The sequence below is a fragment of the Chinchilla lanigera genome, unplaced genomic scaffold (genome assembly GCF_000276665.1).
Source record: "Chinchilla lanigera isolate Chin_1 unplaced genomic scaffold, ChiLan1.0 scaffold00029, whole genome shotgun sequence".
Classification (NCBI taxonomy): Eukaryota; Metazoa; Chordata; class Mammalia; order Rodentia; family Chinchillidae; genus Chinchilla; species Chinchilla lanigera.
The window spans coordinates 8,076,026-8,093,433 of NW_004955430.1; the positions used below are offsets into that span (position 1 = coordinate 8,076,026).

Sequence of the window (17,408 nt, forward strand, 5' to 3'; positions counted from 1 at the left end):
ACACAGAAGATAGGATAATTCATCTGTAGTTCTTTCAAGCCACAGGTGGCAAAAGAGGAGAAGCAGAACTGCAACCTCTGGCGGGAAGAAAACAAGCTCTAAACACCATGGCAGCAAGAGGAGGAGTTCTTCCAGTTTTGTTTGAAGAAACTTCAAAAGTGAATATCTATATTCATAGGCTCATGGCAGGTTATTTTTCTTCCACGTTCATAGATTTACTTCCATCTGCACGATCTTACCATCTATAGCACAGTAGAAATGCTGTTTTTGTGCATCATAAGATATTCTAAGATCTAAGAATTGATTCATGTTTTTGTTAGATCACAAAACTGCATAGGTGGTCTATTCCAAGCCTATTTTTTCCCACAAGCTCTATTAGTTTTAGAGTGCAATCATAAGATTTTCCAAAAATACATTTATCATGTTCTAGTAGGAAAACTTTGTTCTAAACCTCAGTTTCCTTCTGTGAAATTACTATTATAGAAATCAAACAAAAAAATATCAAACATGATGATGCATATTTAACCCAACACTTGGCCCAAAATGATAGGCTTCTTAGTGAAGGTTCATAACTTGAACCTTCCTACTTCCATAAAAAATACCTTTTTACTTCATACTTTAATAAGCATACCTTCATACTTCAATAAAAACATATCTTTTTATTTCATACTTTAATAAGTATGAAGTAAACATACCTTCACACTTCAATAAAATGGGCTTTTAGTAAACAATCCTAAATTAAACACTCTAGGCCTGTGTCTGAGATGTCTCTCCCTTTAAAAGTAAGCAAAATTAATTTCAACAGCTTTTAGATGAACTGAATCCAGTGCATTCCTGTTGTAGCAAACCTCCTCCACTACCAGGCTGGTTCCATTTGGGCAGCCAACTAAGATATGGTGTAACTTTCCATTATACAAAAGAAATGTTATGCAAATGGCAAGAACTAAAATATACAACTTTTCCTAACATCAAAAAGTTAACTTAAAAAGTACATACCCATATATGCTGCCCAATGGATGGCACGCCTATCTTTCTTGTCAAAAGCATTAATATTGGCACCTCTGGACAAGAGTAGTTTGACCATCTGGAATAAAGAAAACAGTTTCCTTTTTAAAATTCAGAAGTAGAAAAATAAATAAATAAAGTTCAGAAGAATTGTTCATAAACACTCCTTGTCATGACTATTCCTCTTAATCTCTGTGGTACTGTGCATTTGTATAATGGTGGGAGCTAGATTTAACATTGAAGGCCATTTAATATAGTAACAGGATAAAGTATGAAAAAGGGTTCACAGTCTATTACTGAAGTCAGGAATCAGTACAGTCACACACTGGTACTTGACTGCTTTGAAATTTGTTGAATTTGGTACTGGAAGCATTTTGATACAAAAATTTTGTCCTGGTACATGACACACAAACTAAAACTTGTCAGTATTGATCATCTCATGACTCATGACCCTTTCTAGCCAAAACAATTTGTTTGGTATTTGTCATGCCTCCTGGAACCAATTAACAAGTACCAAGATGTTGTTTTTCCATCCTGGTATTTTATAAACAACTGAGTAAAAATCTGTAAAGTTTAAAGTTGGAGTTTTTAACAAGAGGGTTTATTCCTATTCGTAGCCCCAAGTATTTATTAAAATGCAAAGCATTCTCACATTGGAAATGTCTTAAATTTAATTCAAGGAATAAGTAGTATCTAAAATATGATTAAACCTGATAGACATTATATAGTCTACTTCATAATGTACCAAGAACAATAATTATATCCAATCATATTTACAATAATTTTTTTGGGGGGGTCTTTTTGAGACAGGGTCTCACTGTGCAGTTCAGAATGGCCTTGAGCTTACTTACTTTGTAGCCCAGGTTGGTCTGGAACTCACAAAAATCCTCCTGCCTCAGCCTCCAGAGTACTGGGATTACAGGCATGTGCCACCATGTCCAGCTACGATAATTTTTTCATTGAGGGGCATTGCAGATTTCAAAAGCAGCACATTTTGTGACCAGCAACGAAGGAAAGGATTCTTTATGTTGTAAAATCAGAGATGTACAGTGAATAGAACATTGTAGCCACTAGCCTCCAGCCATCAAAATACGGCAATGTCACTTAATCTCTTTGTACTGATGGGTCTGCAAATATGGAAGACCTGGACCTGATCATAGCAGTGTGTGCCTGCAGCCCCAGCTACTCGGGAGACTTCAGCCCAGAAGTTTGAGACCAGTCTGGGCCACATAGGGAGATCTTATCTTAAAACAAACAAAACAAAATGACACAGCAATTTGGCCTCAAAAGTTCTAATTTTATTTGGTTTTTATATAAATCTTCCATTCACGCATAAAATTCAATGCCCGTTGGAATATAAATAACTACTAATTTTTAAAATGATTTTCTTTTGATGGTTCCGTCTTTAAAGGATGCTCCTGACTAAATGTTGACAATAAACTGTACGAAAATATTTTCAAAACTCTGTCTTTCTTTGCTACTATCTTTCTGAGAGAAAAACAAAACTGCTGTCTTTCCAAAGTGACTTTTTCTACAATGATAGTACATATTTTGAATTGTATTACAGTTGGCAGTGTTCTTAATCACTCCAAGTTGACTATGAAATTCAAGTAAATGGGCAATATCTCTGAAAAATATCTAAATTTGGGAAAGTTTTATTATGAAAAAGCTTGAAGATTTGGTAAAGGCAAAGTGAAACGTCAATGAGCAAGACATATTTTGCTTTGCTTTTACTATGGACTGATGAATGGCTAAAAACAGCACATTCATTAATAACCAAGCGCATTCATTAATAACCAAGGGTTAGAAGAATGTAAAGATAGTCACTAATTAAATGCCACCTACCTCACCATGCCCACTGAAAGCTGCATGATGTAATGCAGTTCTTCCTGCTCGATCAGACACATTGACATTACTAAGAAGAGGTACCAAAGCTTCAGCGCACTTTACAGCTTTATTAGCAGCGGCTATGTGTAAAGGGGTTTGCCAATTTTTATCTCGAGCATTTACATCTGCAGAATGCTTCAAAAGTACCTGAACTGCTTCCTAAATGTTGGAAGACAAAAGTCAGAAAAGACAAATTAGTTAACAGTTTCAGAAATTTTACATTTATAAAATATAAATGAAGATAATAAAATTTCCTGGGGAAATAAAAAAATTCTGATAGAAGTTGGTATAAATAAGTAGGAATTTACTCATGAAAACAAAATATTCTGAATTTAAAGACAGCAGTCAGAGTCATAAAAGGACGTATTAAGACACTGCCATTAGGCATGACAGCAGAAGTCTATAATCTTACCAGCAATTGGGAAGCTATGGCAGAGAAAATAGCCATGGATTCGAGGCCACCTTTAATTACAAAGTAAGCATAAAGCCATACATAGCAATACCCTGTCTCAAAAGACATTTCCTTTCCCTGCCTTCCCACTAAAAGATACAACAATCCTTATCAAGATGTACAAGACAAAAGAAATGTTGACAAATAATCCTCAAAAATATCTGCCTTGTTTCTAGTTAGCAAAATACAATTAATTTCTCCATTGAACAGTCTTAAGGAGATTACCTTGCCACTGAATATATAAAATTAAAAACATTTCTCAAAGTAGACACATGCTGTATCTTACAAAATAAAATCACTAGGTATTGTTCATTAATTTTTAAAAAAGGCATATATAGTTCCTTGAGAAATCTCCATACTGATTTTAATAATAATTTAACTAGTTTACATTTCCACCAACAATTAAGGAAGGTTCCTTTTGCACCATACCCTTGACAGTATTTGATATTGTTTGCTTTCCTAATGACTGCCATTTTTTCTGGAGTAAGATGAAAACTTACATTGCTTTAATTTGCATTTCTCTAATGGCCAGAGATGTTCAATATTCTTTAAATATATTTGTTGACTCTTTATATTTCTTCCTCTTTGAAATGTCTGTTCATTTCTCTTGCCCATTTTTTGACTGGATCTTTAATTTTAGGTGGTTTAGTTTTTTTTTTTTGAGTTCTTTGTATATTTTAGATTTTTGTTTGTTTGTTTGTTTGTTTTCCGGTACCGGGAATCGAGCTCACGACCTCGCGCTTGCCAGGCAGGGGCTGTGCCACTGAGCTAAATCCCCAGCCCCCCATTTTAGATGTTATTAATCCTCTGTCTGAAGAGTAGCTGGTAAATTTCTTTTCCTATTTTGTAGGATGTCTCTTCACTTTATTGATTCTTTTGCTATACAGAAGCTTTTTAGTCTGATATAATCCTATTTCTTGATTCTTGCTATTATTGAGGTTCTGTTTAGAAAATCCTTTTCTACATTTATGTCTTCAAGGGTTTAATGTTTAATGTTTAGATCTTTCACCCATTTTGATTTTAATTTAATATATGGTGAGAGATATGAGTACAGTTTTAATCTTCTGCACACAGATAACCAATTTTTCCCAGTACCGCTTGTTGAATAGGCTACCTTTCCTCCCAACATGTGCTTCTGGACCCTTTGTCAAAGATGAAATAGCTAAATGTGTCAGGGGAACTTCTGTATCTTCAGTTCTATTGCACTGATCTATGTGTCTGTTTTTATTCCAGTAGCATGCCATATTTATCACTATTGCTTTTAGTATAGCTTGAAGTCAGGTATTGCTACGCATCCAGCTTTGCTCTTGTTATTCAAAACTGCTTTTGCTATCTGGGTCTCTTATGATTCCATATGAATTTTAGAAATTTTTTTTTAAGATACGATGTTGGTATTTTGACTGGGACTGCACTGAATCTGAGTAACAGTTTTGGGAGTATGGACATTTTGACAATATTGATTCTGCCTATTCAGGCGCAGGGGATTTCTCTCCATTTTCTGATGTCCTCTTCAATATCCTTTCTCAGGGTACTGTAGCTTTCATTGTAGAAGATATGAACCAGTGATCCCCCTGCCAGGTATCTTCCCCAAAGAGCTTAAGGCATCACACTACAGTGACACCTGCATACCAACGTTTCAGCAGTGCAACACAGAATAGTGAAGTCCTGGAAACAGCCTGTATACCCATCAATAGGTGGTTGGCTAAAGAAAATGTGGTACCTATATATAATAGAATACTACTCTGCTATAAAGAAGGACAGATTTGAGATACCTGCAGGAAAATGGATGCACTTGGAAAATATAATGTTGAGTGAAATAAACTAGACATACAAGCTTAAATACCATATGGTATCTCTCATTTGAGTGAGAAAACGTACAAAGAAAATAATGAAGGAGATAGGTAAAATGATAGGCAATGGATCTCTTGCAATAGGGAAGTGGTCCAAGAGAAAAAGCATGTGGGGTGATGAGGAGGGGAAGGGGAAATAAGTAGAATAAAGATATGACACGTACAGGAACCTAATAACCTCAATTAATGTAAATATTACATGCTATAACATGAGCTAAGATCAATAATATCAACAAGAAAAAAATGAGATAAGGAAATTGAAGAATGGGGAAGGGAAAGGGATTAAAATATTTATGGTATGTACATGTAACCACTCCCAAAGAAGATTGTAAACTGCATGAACTGCAAACATGTACTAATAAAAATTTTTATATAGGCATATACAAAGTCTTTGCTGTAACTGTATCTAGTGTGAAAGCTGCTGTTAAGGTAATTTAAGCATTTCTTTTCTAAAAGATTTATTTTCCAGCAGCACAAGGAAAAATCTTACTCCACCACATTAATTAGACTCATAGTTGAAATCCAAGGAATTCAGTATCCCTCAACAGAAAGCAACATAATCATAATTAAACTGAGTAAAACTTTCCTCTCTACAGTGATAATCCTATCTTTGGTAGATGAATGCCAAACCACAAAAGAAAAAGTAAAGGACTAGAAACAAAATAGAATTTCAGTTCTATTATTCACAGTGGATACTATTTGAGTTTTGTAAAACTGACCCCTGGTGTTATTTGCAAAGGTGGGGGAAATACCACCTGCTTCTCACTCTTCTCAAGTTTGCTGTAAGGCACAATACACTAATGTACATGGAAAGTGTTACAAAGTATAAATAGGTATAGATATAAACAAAATATCATTTATGAATCACCAACAGCTTGTTTTTGAAATAAACAGTGATCAGAAATGTTGGGAAATACTTAAAGGGTTGGCAAAAGACTGGACAGATGACCAATAACCCCCATCAGTGTGCTCAGGAAATCAATCAGCTAATCAAATATATACCTAGAGGCTTAGAATCCCACAATTAAACTCCACTTGTTCATAAGAAAATAAAAAAGATCCATGAAAGAATGCTCACGGTAATTTATTTGTTAACAGTAAAAAGTCAGAAAATGATGTTCTAGGGTTATAGAAATTATATTTTCATAGAATACCGCCAATTTATAGCTGTTTTCCACAATCCTGTAGAGCAGTATCAGTACTACACAACTCAGTAATTTTGAGACTAAAGAGTCGACTAAGAAACTTGCCAAGACCACTGGTTTCTAAGCTTATAATTTGTCCTTGAGTTCAGACTGAGTAAAGTCAAGTCAATGGGCAGAACCTGCCATCTTCCTCTAAACATTAATTTTTCTTGAAGAATTTTTGGTTTATTTTACCTCTGCAAATATACAAAGTACACTTTCTTTTATTTATTTATTTATTTATTTTTTTCAAAGTACACTTTCTGATAACTTAATATGGGTAAAACATTCTTAATTTTAATGGCCATATTCACAAGAGTTACATTGAAAAATGAGTAGTTAAACTAACATTAGTATGTTCCATAACAGCAATGTTTATTTAACTGCTTTTACCTAAAGAAAAACACTTATGAGGGCTAACTACAAAATTAGTGTTACCACACAACTTCAGAATTCAAAATTTTTTTGGCTAATGTATTAGTGTCCCAGATTTGCCCAACATCACATAGCTGAAATGTTGACGTGGTATATGAAGCTACTTTCTCCAAATCTAAGATCCATAAGCTTATCCGTTAGAGATTATGAGCTCAGGTGTACCAACTCTTCCCTCTCTCCCTGCTCCTAGCCAGGTCCTGCAATGGGTGCAGGGACAGTAGCTACACTTCTAAGTAACTAAAGAAAGATGGGATTAATATTCACTTATACAATTACATATTTTTATATTTTAAATCATTTACAAATATGAATCAAGCCCTAATATGTCTAGGTTTTTGCTCCATCAGTACTATTTAAAGTTGAGTAGTTTCTAGCTGCCTCAAAACATCTATCCTTATGTAAAGGCATCATGAAGACTACAAAATATGAAAGACATAAAAATACAAATAACAAATATCTGACAGTATCAGTTATCTTAATGAACAAACAATGTACAGGGCTATAAACAAGAAGGAACTAATCTTACTGTAAGAAACCTCACATACAGTAAGGATGCATATTTTCAACTGGTAAAATAAACAAGTAATATTTTTTTGAAAATAACTTCAGTATCTAAGCAGTATTTTGATTAATACACAGATGAGAGAAAGTACTGATTACAATCAACAGAATCTGTCCAAAAGGCCACTGTGAATCAGACAGAAAAGCCAGGAGAAGGATTATACAAAAAAGAAAATTAATTTCTTTTTAGGAGGGCCAGAAATAAAATGTTTATACTCTTGGCTATTTCAGACTCTCTAAAAGGTCTTTCACACAAAAGGAGATGCAGAACAATTTACTTGGTTTAGGCAAATTCTGAAGTAAAGTGACCAGGCTAAGTATTTCCGTAGTTTTTTCATTCTTTTGAAAACTCAGAATTTGAATGTGGACTCAAGCAGGCTTACTTAATATTTTCATATACAATATGTTTACTAATAAAACATTTCATACCTCACTACAAGATGCAACTGCTCTGTGTAAAGGTGTCAACCATTTGCTGTCTTTGGCATTAACTCTAGCTCCTGCAACAAGAAGAAGAAAATAAATTGAAATGTTTTACATGAAATATTTTAAATAAACCTCTTGAAATAATAACTATATTTAGCCCAATTGGATAAATAACAATTGAAAAAATATTTATTTTTATGCTTTCTGTTAATAAATTCCCCTTAAATTACAAAACAGAATTATCCTTTTTAACTAATATAATTGTTCAATAACATATTAGTTCTTTTTATTAAAAATAAAGTAAACATCGTTTCATATATAAGCTAGAAAAGTCACCTTTATACAGAGCATATTCAAGATAAAAATTGGGTCCCACTTAAAAATATGGGTTAAAAAACTCAAACTTAACTTACTACTACTTACAGATAAACTGTAGACTACAGTATTCTAAGCTCTTCATTACTGAGTCTATCATATTTCTTTATTGAGTCTACCATATCATAAAATAATATCAAAATAATACTGTAACTATAATAAAAACACTATGGTACTCTAAGGTTATTATATAAAATGGATAAAATAGGTATAGATTTGAGGAAAAAAAAATAAAGAGATGAATCAACTAACGTCTGTCCGAGTTATACCTAAGAGTTGAAGGAATTATTAAAAATATTTTTCAATCATTTTTCTACAGCTGTTTGAAAAATCATGAAGTCAATAAGCAAAAAATACAAATATTCAGTAAGACAAAAAGGGTATTATATAATTTAAAGAAGAGGATACCTCTTACACAAAAATGCTGATTTGGTAGCCAAGTCCCATCCAAATAGAAATGGCACATAATACCATCTATAGAACTAAATAGATAGGAAATAGCTCTTTCTAAAATAGCTTTCATGATCGACTGTCAGGTCCTGTCCTACAAGTAATCCTAGATTTAGATCCCAAATTCTAATGCATTCCTTATTTCCTAGATGAAAACACACATATGAAGTAGCTGAGTGTGGTCATGCACACCTGTAATCCCAGCACTTGGGAGGCTTAGTGAGGCAGGAATTTGAGGCCAGCCTGGGCTACCACAGTGAGTTCAAGAGCAGCCCCAGCTACATAATGAGATCCTGTCTAACAGAAAAGAAAAAAAAAAAGTACAGATGGAACAGATATGGGCCGGGGATGTAGCTCAGCGGTGCAGTACCTGCCTGGCAAGTGCAAGGCCCTGAGTTTGATTCTCAGTGCCAAGAAAGAAAATAGTAAAACACAAACAAACAAAAAAACCCCAACCAGATGAAATAGATAAAATGAACAGCCCAACATCAGAGTCAATTATGGCAGAACCAAGGGCGGGTCTTTTTGTATTTCCTATTGCTTTCATTATTCTATGGTTTAAGTGTAAGGATCCAGGAGACAATCAAACGCATTGACTTCATATTACAGTGCCAGTAATTACTAGCTACGGAACTTGACTAATTGTGCGGTCCCTCCGCACCTCGATTTCTTAATCTATAACAGGTATTATAATAGTGTTACAAAGATTAAAATATACTAAACTCAGTACACACAGCACAACTATGCTAGAGGCAGATTTAAACGCTTTGAACAAGAAAACAAGTAAAATGGAGGTGTAGGAAATACCCACAAATGCAGCAGTTAAAATTCTGAGTAGTTGAGTTTTCTGCAGAAAGTGATAGTGTGAGGCCACTGAAGGAATTAAGAGCTAGTCAACAGACAAAAAGTACTGATTACAGAACACAACATACTTAGTAAGAGCTTTCAAGAATGCTGAAGAGACTTAGAAAGGGAGTTAGGAATATAAACAGAGGAAGTAGTAGAGTCATTTTAAAATGTTTTATAATTTTAATTTTGCAGTGCTTATAAACTCAGGCCCTTCACATGTTAGACAAGTGCTCTATCACTGAACTACAGACCCTTGCAGATCAACAGTAGTACTGTGTGTTCATGTAATAAACATCTGTCCAACTCTGTCAGTATTTTAACCAAGAATCTAAATACAGTAAGGTCAGCATTTGTTCTAGGTGTAAGGGAGAATGTAGATAGTAGAAAAACATTTGAAATCTTCACAGGTTGGAAGTCTGGAGCCCTACAGAGAGTGAAAGGGAGATACAGAAACATGGGTCCTACAATTTCTCAATTATCTGCTTATTATGACTTGGATGATTCTCTATAGTTCGTATGTCTCTTTCTGTAGTTTTTATTTATATGTACATATACATTTACACACAGTAGAAGGTCAAGCACTGGATCAGCAAAGGTAAAGAAAGAGGTGCTAAAAAGGGCCTTCAGAAGTCTGAGTTAGGATACTAATTGACAACAGCATAGAATATGGCTGTTATCCCCACCCAACTCTAATAAAAAAATGAAAAAAAAAGCTATAAATGCATGAATATATTCTTTTATGTATAAAAAGGAAGAAATATATCTCTTCATGTTTGCTTTACATACATATGGAAACCCTAAAGGAATGAGAGTGCATGCTTGTATGTTGGTGGTGGTGTACAATGAAAATGGCATAGAGGGGAACTATGTACTGTTACTTGTTAATATATATATAAATTTAAAACTGAAACATTGGTTCAAAAAGAGAAATGTATCTAAGAATAAAAAGGATGCACTAAAATCATTTCAAGAAACAGATTCAAGTAAAAACAAAAAAAAAAAGTAATGTAACAATAAATAGTAAAGTAAGAAGTTAAAAAAAAGTGGTTTTTCTTCTTTTGAATGTGGACTATCAGATATATAACTACATGAAGAAAATCCAATTTTAATGATGCATGTCAGAGACCAAAGTGAAAATCCCGCTGGCTTCATTCTGTCTTTTTAAGTTAGTGATCATTGATTAGTCTTTCTTTCTCTGTATGTATAATAATATAACCAGAAATCACTTATCAAAACAAGTGATTATGACAATGAATCCACTAGTGGTTAATTGAGGACATGTCATACATCTAACTCCTACTAACTATTTGGTTAACTAATTTTGCTTCTTTTGATTCAAAGATATTTATCTGCAGAAATATCTGCACAAGGGAATTTTAGGCCTCTGATCATAATCTTTCTCAGAAAACAGTCATCTTTTGTTAAATCATGTGGTTCTTCTAAAAATACTAGTGAAATGTTTTAACTTTCTGGAGGCCAACTAAGAAATCTCTGAGGGTTCCAATACCTCCTGTGTACAATGGTTAGTTAATATGTGATTCACATATTAATAAAGACACAGTAGTACACATTATAAGAGCAGCATTTGGCTCTGTTCCTACAAAATAAAAATAGAATGTAAGAGCCACAAACATGGCAATACACTTCTAAAGGTTCAGAATCCCAGAGCCCATTTCAGCGAACTCTTTAACGGTAAACACAGCACTCCAATGTTAGCTATATATTAATATCCACATTAACTTGTAAAGACATTCTAGAAATGGAAGACATTTCTAGAGTAAAGTTAACTAGTCTAAAACCTCATTCAGACTATTGAAAACTAGCCACAAGACTAACAATGAGGATGGTGATGGAGGGGGAAAAAAAAGGATCATATCCACTTAAAACACAAACAGTCTTCAGAAAAGAAAAAAAAAAAAAAAACAAATGCAACAGCATCTGGCGGCATCCTCACATACTCTACACATGGCAGAAGATATCTGTAGGTTATAAAGACGATCATGAGTCAGGAAAAAGAGGTTAATTTCTTCAGTTTTCAAATTATTAAAACAGAAAAAAAACAGCAACCCTATCTTACCTGTTACTATTACGTTACTGGTATATCCTTCAACCCTTCTGATGCAATATTGGAGATGGAAACCATGGCCTTTGCATGGCCTTTGCATCTTTGCAAGGAGCTATATCCTTAGGCCTTTTTATTTTGAGGAAGTTCTTGATAAGTTGCCTAGATTGGGCTTGAACTTCCAATCCCCCCACTTCGGCCTCCCAGAATGCTGGGATTACAGGTGTATGACTACACCTGGCTATGGCATATCCTTTGGTAGGAGAAAGCATTGCAAAGAACTGAACACAGTAAATTCATATTTACAGGTAACCCTTCTTGTGCTAGAAGTACATTTCACTAAGTGCAAAATGTTTACGTACAATTGAATATTAAGCATTTTTTCATTAATTTTCCTTCCCCCCACAAATCAACTGAACTTTCCCTTAAGATAAATAGCAGCCAAAGCCTATACTTATACATACTTACCTGAATTTGGACTCTACCTTTTCAAGGTAGAGAAGGGATTTTTTATTTCATATATTAAAAACAATAACACCGCAAGTAAAAATGAACTGCAGAATAACCTTAAGCAGATTTGTACCCATTTGGCACTGTAGTTAAATTATAGAGAAAACTTCAACTATAACCCTACTTTCTCCAACCCCACTTTTCATTTAATAATTTACTCATACAAAAAGTGTTTTTTTTTTTTTTTTTTTTTTTTTTAAAGAGAGACCTGTGATTTAATAATGGCTCTAACCCATAGGCATGTGACCTGGGGCTGTCTGTGGAGCCTGGATCTTTATTTTGTTAATCATAATCCCTGCCTCTTATGGGGGAAAAGAGGAGCAGAGCAAGAATAAATGGGATTGGCCCTCAAATTTAAACGCATGGCACTGTTTCTATAAAGTGAATTCCATAGTCAGCAGTTCAAATCAGGGGTATATCTTGACTCCAGGTTCAATTCTAAGATAGCTAATTCACCTACTTTCTCCCTCACCTAATCAGTCACCAAGTTCTGCCAACTCTTTGATTTTTGAACCTCAATTACTTATAAAATAAGGGATCATGAGAAATAATCTTTATAATCCATTTTCAGTTTTAACATTCTATTTTATTTTGAAGTGCTCAGCATAAATTTAGTAATATCTGTGGCTTGTGGGATATACTGGGGATGGACCTAGCCCTGTAGATAAGGGGAACTACTGTACCACTGAAGACCTCTGACACTTTTTTTTTTTGTACCAGGAATTGAACTCATGACCTCACACTTGCCAGGCAGGCACTGTGCCGCTGAGCTATATCCCTGGTCCTGATATTTACTCTAAATTAAATTTGGATATACAGGTTGAGCAGCCATTACCCAAAATGGTTGGGACCAAAAGTATTTCAAATATATTTGAAATAGTTATATATACGTTACAGGCTGAACATCTCAAATCTGAAAAAAATATGAAACCCAAAACTTATTGAGCAAAGTTTTAGACTTCAGAACATCTCAAATTTTGAACTTCTGGATTAGGGATGCCCAACCTGTAATTAGTATTTTATGACTTTGCTATTCTGGCATTCTATTTCTAATATAATTTTTTTCTTCTTTAATCAGACTTTATAGGCACATTTTAGATATACGTAAGGATCACATTCATCACAGAGAATTTGTACATGTACATGATATAACCTGATTCTTTTTTTCTAATATATAATTTAGAATTACTCATATTGCTTATACTTTTTTCACCTCTAAGATGTTCTGAAGGCCCCTTTCCTACACTGGATACCAAAATTTGCAGATGCTTCTATAAAACTGTTCTAATCAACATTCAATTTAAGGAGTTAGTGTAAATTGATATAACATGAATGAACTAAAGAAATACCACCAAACCACAATCTCTTCTGGTTCTTTTCCCAACTATGTAAAGAAATATTTTCATAAAGACCAAGACTAACACTTGTCCAAGTGTTATGGTTTGTGTATAGATGTTTCCACAAAGCCTCATGCAATCTTAGGCCTTTTTTGAATCTCGAGTGTGTGATGCTGCTTTGATTAAGAGTGTATGTTGCTGAAACAGTCCACTGACTGGTTTGGCACCACCCTAATCCCAGCAGTCTAGATACAACACATAAGGGACAGAAAAAGGCTCATCTCTCCCTGTGCTTTTCTTGCTTTTGCTGTCTTCCACCACCAGGAACTGCTGCCCTCTGCTATGCCACCCTACCTTGGAGCCAGTCAGTTACAGACTGAAACCTCTACAAACTGTGAGCTAGATAAACCTTTCCCCTTTTAACTTTGAGTGTAGGGCATTTTGTCTCAGCAACGAGAGAAGAGAGACTAAGAACACAAATATACTGTCAAATATAACAGGTACACATCCTAAGTATTATTTATCTTCTTACTTTTTAGAATCATTTTATCCTTAAATTATACGAGCCTTTATTATTTGCTCAGCTTTTGGGAGTAGGGATTTTGGTAAGGAACTTACATAAATTTTTAAAGTTTGTCTCTTGACTCTAGAAAGATAATATACTTATTGCTTCATCTATAAAAATATATTAGGTCTACTTCCTTTTAATCTTTGTATTTCTAGATTGTAGAAATAAACTCTATTTCATTTGCTCCCCATAGATAAATCTCTACTATTGCAGAATGCGATCTTTCAAAATTAGTAGGGGAGAATTAAGGAAACATATGTAAAAGTCACACAAAAAAATTCTGACATTAAGCCATCATTTTATTTGGTAGGATCAAACAGGGTGAGGAAAAAAGAAAAAGGAATGCTTAAAAAATAACAACCATCATTTACTTTTCTAATTTTTCAGATAAGGAAATCAAGCACATGCAGATGTTGAGTGAATTCCCAAAGGTAACAAAAGTGGTAAAAGGTGGGGCCAGGGTTTGCACCCAAATATTTCTTTTTTTTTTTGGTCATTTTGAGACAGGGTCTCACTATGCAGTTCAGGTTGGCCTTGAGCTCACTTTGTAGCCCAGGCTGGTCGAACTTACAACGATCTTCCTGCCTCAGCCTCCTGAGCGCTAGGATTACAGGTGTGCACCACCGCACCTGGTTGCACCCAAATATTTCTGGCCAAAGGGCCTGCGCCATTTACACTTTTTGTAGTGCCTCTTGTGGCAACACAAAGTCCGTTTATTTTTTTTCATTTCCAAGTTTGACAACAGCATAGCCTTGGGTTTTATTCCAACTCATTTTACTACAAACTCAACTTAGTTTCATTTAATTTTCTTAAATCAGAGGTTAACTGCAAACTCTGAAGAGAAACAAAGTCTAAGAACTTGAGTTGCAGCCACAGGAAATGAATCATGTGTCTTGCACTCCTACCACATCCCACTTTGCCCATACTTCCAACACAGATGTGGGAAATAGACCAAAAATGTAAAGAAATTTATTAAAAGAGATAAGAGCCTAAACTTACACTGTATAATCATACATTTATTCATCAAGAACTAGTGTCCAACCATATCTGCAGATTCAGCCAACTTTAGGTGAAAAATGAAAAAAAATGCTTGTACTGAACACATACGGTTTGTCATTACTCTAAACAATACAGTACTACTATTTATATAGCTTTTCTATTATATTAGGTATTATAAGTACTTGAGAGTAACTGTGGAGGATAACACAGGGTCCAATGGACACATCTCTTACTTTTCTATTGTAAATTTGCACTCTTGCATAATAGTAGCTGGCTGCACATCTCAATACCTTTCCCAGAGAGATACAGGAAGCAATCTATGTCTTTACGCACTTAGTATGATGAATGGTAAGGTGTGTGTACAAAAGTGGCAAAACGAAGTTCTTTACTCTTGTCATGCTCCATCTAACTAGTTTTGCGTATGTTTAACCTGGGCATCACAGAAGGTCTAATTGATCCACACCACTCCAGGATTCATTTTAAAAAGTTTTCTTTTGATTTTTGAAGTAGCCCAATACAGTACACTGGCGCATGAAAAACCAGACTTGCTAGTTTTGGAGGAGGTCAAATGTGAATCATCATGGCTGGGAATATAGCTCTGTGGCACAGCATCGGTCAGGCAAGCACCAGGTCCTAAGTTCAATTCCCATTACCAAAAAAAAAAAAAAAAAAAAATCATCAGATTACTCATGCATGGATGATGAAGATGATCCACTATGGTAAAATACATGCTTTCATAACAGAAGAGTGGTGTGGGTGGATGATGATGATGATGACGACTTTGACAATGACTGTGAACTGAAGTTCCTGTAACAGTGAAATGGAGCAAGAGTCGACTGATACAGACACAGGGAATACAGATCTCCTTGATCAGATGACGAGAAAATAGCAATGTGAGTACACATTTGAGTAGCTGAAATGTTGTGAAATGACTGCACAACCAAATGGAATGATCCAATGTTAGAACTAGGTCCAAAAATACAGTGAGGATCTTGGCAGGGGTGAAATGTATTGGACAGAATGCCAACACTGTTGAAATTGTAACAGAGGAAATATGAAATATACAAAGGCTGAAATGCGAGTAAAATGTCCTGTATGCACCAATAACCATATTAAAAAATGGATTTACAACACCTCACTAGCTGAACTGAAAGCATTCATAGGTCTGTTGTACTTACTAGGAATTTCTCGTGTTAACTTCAGGAATGTGAAAGACTTACGGAAAAGTGATAGGTCAACCAACAGGGACCAGAGGAAAGACAAAGGAGAAAGGCTAAAATTATAGCTGTTGTAGTCCACCCAAGTCATTTAACGAAAAACCCAGGGATAGCCAAGGAAGGAATTCCTGTTTCAAGTGCAAGAAGACTAGATAAAGGGCACCAGATTGCACCAACCCTCTGGCTGGGCCCTGCTCCATACGTGAGGCTATTAATGTACCAACTCACGGCACTGGAGGTTTGACTATCCCTGGTCCCAGAGAGGAAGCAGGCCAGCCAAAACCCTCATTTCTTGCTCTGATGACTAGAGGCCCAAAGGGAACTTGTAATGCCCTGTACATAGACATTACCATCTCCTCCAAGGAACCCTGGGTAAACTCAGACATCGTAAGTGAGCCAATTCAACTACTTACTGGTACAGGAGCAGCTCATTCTGTTTGGACTTCCTTCTCCAGAAAACTCTCCTCTACATCCATAGCCACAGTTGGGGGTCGACAGGATCCCTAGGTGGTGATTCTTTACTCCTGCTCTGATGTACCACTTTGAAGGTCAAATATTTAACTATGAGTCCCCCCCGGCCCCCGGTACCGGGAATCGAACTCACGACCTTGCGCTTGCCAGGCAGGTGCTGTGCCGCTGAGCTAAATCCCCAGCCCCTTAACTATGAGTTTTTAATTGTCCCACAGTGTCCTGTTCCCTTGCTAGGAAGAGATTTATTAGCTAAACTGGGGGCAATTCTCAAATTCCAGCTAAGGCCAAAATACATTTTATTTGGTACTACTCCAGCTCTCCCTGACCAAATTAGACAAGTGGGTCCTGCTGCATGGTATAATGGGACACCTGGTAGGGCAAATGCTGCCATACCAGTAGTTACAAGACTAAAAGGCCCTGGCCGGCTACCTAACTGAAAGCAGTACCCAGCCAACGAAGAGGAAAGTAAAGGTCTCCAGCCTCTCATAGACAAGTTTCTCAAATATGACCTTCTGAAGCCTTGTCAGTCCCCTTGTAATACTGCCATATTCCCTGTGGTAAAGCCCTCAGGAGAATATTGGATGGTGTAAGACCTCTGCCTCATTAATGAGGTTGTCATTCCAATCCATCCTTTAGTGACAGATCATATATAATTCTCCCCCAATTTCCAGGGGACACTAATTGATAGATTTAAAGGATGCATTTTTCCTCATCCCCCTGCATCCAGACTCCCAATTTCTACTTGCCTTTGAATGAGAAAATCCCATTTCA

General features: G+C 35.5%; 1 protein-coding gene across 8 annotated transcripts in view; it reads right to left on the reverse strand.

Annotated features, from left to right (window-relative positions):
* The window catches only part of Ankrd28 (ankyrin repeat domain 28), a 182,804-nt gene that overhangs the window by 61,395 nt on the left and 104,001 nt on the right, over positions 1–17,408 (reverse strand). For 4 of the 8 annotated variants that reach the window (XM_013515633.1, XM_013515634.1, XM_005387448.2 and 1 more), the window contains 3 exons: positions 7,803–7,873; positions 2,851–3,051; positions 997–1,084 (listed from right to left, as the gene is read on the reverse strand). In XM_013515633.1, coding sequence (XP_013371087.1) covers positions 997–1,084; positions 2,851–3,051; positions 7,803–7,873 — 360 coding nt within the window. The remainder of the gene's footprint in view (positions 1–996; positions 1,085–2,850; positions 3,052–7,802; positions 7,874–17,408) is intronic. The other 4 variants (XM_013515636.1, XM_013515637.1, XM_013515635.1 and 1 more) reach the window with 1 other exon arrangement.